This window comes from Rutilus rutilus (assembly GCF_951802725.1).
Source record: "Rutilus rutilus genome assembly, chromosome: 12".
NCBI lineage: Eukaryota > Metazoa > Chordata > Actinopteri > Cypriniformes > Leuciscidae > Rutilus > Rutilus rutilus.
In genome coordinates, this window is record NC_140217.1 from 1,858,291 (window position 1) to 1,865,088 (window position 6,798).

At 37.8% G+C, this 6,798-nt stretch overlaps 1 protein-coding gene across 2 annotated transcripts in view; it reads right to left on the reverse strand.

Moving 5' to 3' along the window:
- The window catches only part of ap1m2 (adaptor related protein complex 1 subunit mu 2), a 10,275-nt gene extending 6,186 nt beyond the window's left edge, over positions 1-4,089 (reverse strand). For both annotated transcript variants that reach the window (XM_084425122.1, XM_084425121.1), the window contains exons 1-5: positions 3,915-4,089; positions 3,344-3,500; positions 1,980-2,047; positions 1,755-1,885; positions 1,528-1,675 (exon numbers count right to left, since the gene is read on the reverse strand). In XM_084425122.1, the coding sequence (XP_084281248.1) occupies positions 1,528-1,675; positions 1,755-1,885; positions 1,980-2,047; positions 3,344-3,500; positions 3,915-3,956 (546 nt within the window). In that variant the 5' untranslated portion in view covers positions 3,957-4,089. The remainder of the gene's footprint in view (positions 1-1,527; positions 1,676-1,754; positions 1,886-1,979; positions 2,048-3,343; positions 3,501-3,914) is intronic.
- Between the last annotated feature and the right edge of the window lie 2,709 nt (positions 4,090-6,798).

Consider the following 6,798-nt stretch of genomic DNA (forward strand, 5'->3'; position numbering starts at 1 on the left):
TTGCAGGTTTAGGACGGCTGAGGACAGAGACTCCTAAAGTTCTGATATGCTTTATACTGTGTGACGGTCCGTTCACAGCAGTGACAGAAATCTTCTTTTTCAATAAGTTTCAATGAGATTTTTAGCTTTTATGGGCATTTTTACATTTATAAAGCTATTTTTTAAACATATTTAAATGTATGCATCATCTTTTGTGTCAAATTCTTACATTTAATCAATACATTCAATTAGAATAATAAGACACAATAGGGCTGTTACCTACGGAAGCTTGTTTCCGCCAAAGAATAAAATATTTTAAAAGATAATTGCGACTTTTTATCTCACAATTGCAAGTTATAAAGTCAGAATTGCGAGATATAAACTCAGAATTCAGACTTTTTTTCTCGCAATTCCGAATTTATATCTCGTAAGATTCTTTTCTCACAATTGCGAGTTATTGTGAAGTCCAATTCTAAGGAAAAAAAGACTTGAGTTTTTTCCTCAGAATTGTGAGTTTACATCTCACAACTCTGACTTTATATCTCACAATTGTGACTTTATATCATGCAATTCTGATGCAAACTCGCAATTGTGAGAGAGAAAAAGTCAGAATTTTGAGATAAAAAGTCGCAATTACCTTTTTTATTTTTCATTCTGTGGCGGAAAAAAGCTTCGATAGTGACCAATCAACTGAAATCAGAATCAACTAGTGGCGTTAGATGCATTTACACAGACTGTTCAATGCAGATCAGAGGGACATGAACGCATTTAACCTGCAGTTACAAATGCATAAATAATGTTTTGATGTTTCAAATATAAAACGTTGAATATTGATATTTTGAAATTATTTTAAAAAATGAGAAGATACTTTAAATGTGAAATTAACACCGCCAGTAGCGAGTCATTAAGTTTCATCCGATTCATTCAAACCGCTGATTCATTCAGGAACGAAGCATTTGACTGTCTTAATGAGTGAGTCATTGAATCACTCATTCAAAGGATTCATTCATTCAGGAACGAAGCATTTGAGTGTCTTAATGAGTGAATCATTGAATCACTCATTCAAAGGATTCATTCATTCAGTAACGAAACACCGCTGTTGCTCAGAGACGCAGTCCTGTGGCTTCGTTTGCAACTATTTTCGTTGGCGAAATACAGCAAAAACAGGCAATATTGTGTCTAAAATCACTTAAAATGAACTCTTGTATAAAATCAATATCACATTTGTATTCATTCTGATATTTGGAGAAAAAACACTCTTCATGTGATATTGAATAACTATATTAAATGATATAAATATGAAAGACATAGAGGTATTTTTGCCCCTTACCTTGAATATTGGGGGCATTATAAATGCATTTTAATAGACTGAATCACACAGTGAAAATGTGTTTTTGTAAAGTGAGGGACATACTCAATAATGTCAGATCGCACATCGTTAAAACAACAATCACGATATTATCGTAGATGATAAACATCGCGCAGCCCAACAGGAGAGACGTACGTGAGCAGTGTGAAACACTTCACACGGAAGACGATGTAACTCACCAGCACATTAATGGACTCGATCACGTCGATGAAAACTTCGTTCTTCTTGTATTTGATGCCCTCTGACCTCCAGGACACGGCGTTGGTGACCGTAGTGGGCACTTTGGTCTTGCTCACCTCAAGTTTGTTACCCTGCTGAGTGATGTACCTAAGAGGAAGAGCATCAACACACATGAGGTCACCAGAGATGAGCTTCTCCATGAGCGAACGGAGCAAACGTGTCTTACTCCTGAAGAATCTTGCTGTCTGTCGTCTGCGGGAATCCAAAGTCCATGAGCTCGTCGAGCAGCTCGTACACGACGACGAAGTTATCCTGAATGCTCTCTTCCTCCAGCTCCTTGAAATACTCCGTGAACACCTGAACAGAGCGTGAGAAGTGTTTCAGTTCAGATCTAGACCTGGCTGGAAGAATGACCCGCAATGGTTAACGAACGACGGCTCGGTCGACTCACCTCCACGAGCTTGTACAGGAAGGCGTACACCAGAGATGCATTAGAGTTCTTGTTGGTTGTGGCCACCACTGATTTTATTGGCAGGTTAAGTTGGAAATTGATACACCATTGAACATTCAACACATATCAACAAAACACAAGAGGCTGCCAATTTACACACTATACCCTATGTACTTATGCACTACGTTATTATGTAATACGTTCTTATACACTATGTAGTTATGCACTATGTAGTTATGCACTATGTAGTTATGCACTATGTAGTTATGCACTATGTAGTTATGCACTATGTAGTTATGCACTTATACACTCTGCACTTATGCACTATGTAGTTATGCACTATGTTCTTATGCACTACGTTATTATGTAATACGTTCTTATACACAATGTACTTATGCACTATGTAGTTATGCACTATGTTCTTATGCACTTATACACTCTGCACTTATGCACTATGTAGTTATGCACTATGTTCTTATGCACTACGTTATTATGCAATACGTTCTTATACACAATGTTCTTATGCACTACGTTATTATGCAATACGTTCTTATACACAATGTTCTTATGCACTTCTACACTCTGCACTTATGCACTATGTAGTTATGCACTATGTTCTTATGCACTTCTACACTATGTAGTTGTGCACTATGTTCTTATGCACTACATTATTATGCACTTATGCACTATGCACTATGCACTTATGCACTATGCACTTATGCACTATGCACTTATGCACTTTGTTCTTATGCACTTTTACACTATGCACTTAGTTCTTATGCACTTATGCACTACGTTCTTATACACTATGCACTAATCCGCGACAGCCACTGTAAGTCCACAAGACCGAAAGTGCATATGAAGTGTGCCATTTGGGAAAGGGCCTCTATGCACTTGTGCACCATACTCAACCGTGTAGTGCAGTGGTTCCCAAACCTGTCCTGGCGTACCCCCAACACTGCACGTTTTCATTGTCTCCCTAATCAAACACACCTGATTCAACTCATCAGCTCATTATCACACGGGTTAATGAGCAGATGAGTTGAATCAGGTGTGTTTGATTAGGGAGACAAAGAAAACGTGTAGTGTTGGGGGTACTCCAGGACAGGTTTGGGAACCACTGGTGTAGTGTATGAACTTTAGAAGTGCCACTGCCCCTACGCTACATAATTAAAGCGGCGACAGTCGAGTGCATGACGTGGCAACATTCCACACTCGTTTTTTCAGTTAATTAAGTGCATCATCCGGGTTGTTAAAGTGCACTTTTTCTATTTTGCATTTTCAGTGTGAACACATGCAGGAAACTTATATCAAAACTGTATCTTTCGAAATCAGATTCGAAAGTTTGTGATGTAAAAGGATACAGTACAGATTGCTGTGCTTGATCCAGAGGAAGTGGACGTTGCCATGCGACATCACAGGACAAACAAGCCCCTCCTCTTCCTGTTGCATTAGCAGGTTGAAGAAGTGGTCGATCTCGGACATGTCAACGTCGCCTTTGTAGTTGCGGCATATCAGCACCTGATGGGAAGACAAATTGGGAAATGCGACATTTGCATCAAAGATTTCATTTAATCATTTATGATCTACCTATATATCAAGAGTGACGTCATCTGTACCTCAACAACAAAACAGACTAATAATGTCTAATAATACTCCTTCCTGTTTGGGAAGGATATGACATCAGCTCATGTCATACACTGTAACACCTCTAATAGTGCACATCTTCAAAAGAGGTCAAATACTATCATATGACTTTAAATAATTAACCACTATGTCTCCATTAAAGACTGATATTGTCATAGTCGTGTGAAGCAGACAGCTGAATATGCCCAGATTATTATAAACAGCGACTCGCGGGTGTTCAACACGTATTTAAATTAGTGAATTTTCATCTACAAATATCACCTATCGTTCATTATGAGTCTCATTTACCTTCCCCTTCAGGTCCAGCACGAACACAGCTGACGCAGACATCTTCTAAAGATAACGAAACCACCTGGATCAGTGTTGAACACGGTTAAACCAGTTTAAAGTTGGTTTAGTCACATTCCCGAGGTTAGCGGAGAGTTATGAACTCATCACCAGTTCCTTTTCCTGCACGGTGCGCGATGACGTCACTGAGCGCCAGGTAAAACATTGGCAGAGATCACGTGACTGGAGAAGAGCCCCGGTAGAGGGCAACATCAAACCACACACACACACCAGATCAGAGAGAGAAGGGTGTGTTCTCGATACCTTCACAAAACGAGAAGACTTAAACTGGAACCCTTTAAGGCATGCAAACACTTCTAAAGCATAAATGCATGCGTTTTGAACATTTACTTAATAATATTGCTGTTGTGGTTGTTATGTTTTGATATAGTTGTGTCTTAATTTACCATTGATACTCATATCTTATCATTTTGACCTTTTCTAGCCCTCTCCTCCAAACATACTGACAGAGAAACACTTGTACTTCTGTTAGGAAAGCAGCTTCTCTGATTCAAGAGACTTCTTTAAACACATCTTTTTAGTCAACTTATTACTGTATTTTTGATATTTGTATTTTTTCTCCTTGTTTGTTTTATTTTGTTCTGTACATGCTGTAGCGCTTTGAGTTAGAGAAAGGCGCAATACAAATCAAATGTATTATTATTATTAATATATTCAGTGCCTGTAAAACACCAGCCCTGTTAGTGTTAATATCATCCTGATTGTCATGCTGTGTGAAAAATGAGCATGCTGCTGGGATAACATGAGGAATAAAGGAGTATTTTATGTGAATGCATGCAGGGAACGGTGTAAAGCGTAAAGAGTAAATGTGCTTTTACACAAAACCCAAGTGTTCCTGTTAGACTTCAGTGCCTTTGGGAAGGAAACCTGATCTGATCTCATGGGGTTCAGTAACAAACACATGAAAAGTCCTCATTGTCTGGTGTCCAACAGCAACTCCAAACATTCATCATCACACACAGTGACCCAGTGAAAGTATTGATCGCTGTGTTATTTATCACACCAGGAAACTGGCTCTGTGTTTAATTAGATAACTTGTCCAGTTTTAGAGCCTATGTGTTTTCTTTTTAAAAATAAGAGCAATATAACTCATGCAAAACTGGACAAGAAGAGTATATTAAACAACATGAGCACATCATTACAAATAAAAAAATAAAACAAGAATATAGGCTACAAAATTATTAAGCATTGTTAATATTTATCAAGCATTGTTAACTCATTGAGGCGTTGGTAAAACCCTCAACTCTATACATCACGAGACTGCATCAAACAGAAATCACACAACATTAAAAAAAGATCTAGTGACTTAAAATCGGCATTGAATTCTCAGTTTATCATTAACATGACACACACACACACACACACACACGACACTCCCTCATGCCGCATCACTATTATGGTGTGAGATGTAAACTCCGCCCACCACGATGACACTGACCAATGAGATCTCGAGAATGAGAATATTCTGCAGTTCTGTGTGCTGATTGGACGCGGCATCATTATCACCTGCTGAACTGTTGATGGAAAATAGGCTTACATGCATTTCTGTGTATAGCTTACAATGTTTCACATGGATATAAATTGATTAGTCATTTGACAGACAGCAAAAGCATTGTGGGCCGGACAGATGAAGAGTGCAAGAGTGCATCAAACTCAGGCCAAACTCATGCACTTTTATTCAAAGTTAAGAACAAAATTAAGAACAACACAAGCAATTTATTATAAATGAGCAATGCTGAATCTCAACAGCATAACCCAGCTGTCTTCTAACGTTCTGGCAAGGTTCTCTCAGAGTTATGAACAAACGTTCTGCCACTAACATTAATAAGACACGTGTTCAAAGTTATCTGGTATTTAATATAAAAATATATTGCAGAAAACATTATTTATACATATTTCTTTTTGAAACGTTCCCTTAATGTTTTCTAATGTTTGCATAGACGTTTTGAATGCTCAGATAGCATTCAGAAATAACGTTTTCATCACTTAATGGGAGTGTTAGCAAAATGTTATTGTTAGCTGAGTAAAAACATACAAAAATAGATAAAGAAAAATAGATTTTTTTAAAAAAATAAGTGCCTTTATTTATGGTTCTATAAATAAAATCATATTTAAAAACCTTAAATAAACATGTTTCTAGATATAACTGTGGTAAGTGAATGCCACAGCTAATGCTCATGACATTCACACTTGTGTCACTGCATTGGTGGAATAAAGATTTGTACACGAACACAAAGGCTGTCGTCTTGATTGTCTTTTGTCCGGTTGAACAACATGCCAAACATTATATTTAACAGATCCTGTGATGAACATGATGTTCGGCATGATTTCATAACCCACCACCATCATCATCATCATCATCATCATCATCTAAAAAGCATCTGAAACTGATGGAATCTATGATCAAATACTGAGGAATGCGATGTTCAGTCACGTGATATTGACTAGCTCATGAAATATGCAAAGATGAGTGAATGTGAACGACTGGACTGAACAAAAGCCACTTTGAGCGCTTAATAATGAATGAATACGGAGGAGGAGGTTAAAGTTCAGGGCTGGTAATGGTTTATGACTCATTATGGTCTTTATACACACTGAACTAGGACTGACTGAACCCGCCGATAAACGAGTAGCTTCCCAACAAAACATGTTATTAGAACGTTTTGCTTCATTTCTGAATGTTCTCTGAACAAACGAGATTTTTTCTTGATTATGCGAACGTTAAGGGAACATTCCACTGTATCATTCCTCAAACATTATGGGAATGTTCTCTGAATGTTCTGAAACAAGTAGTTCTGTTCAGTCATTTCGACCGACATTGTTT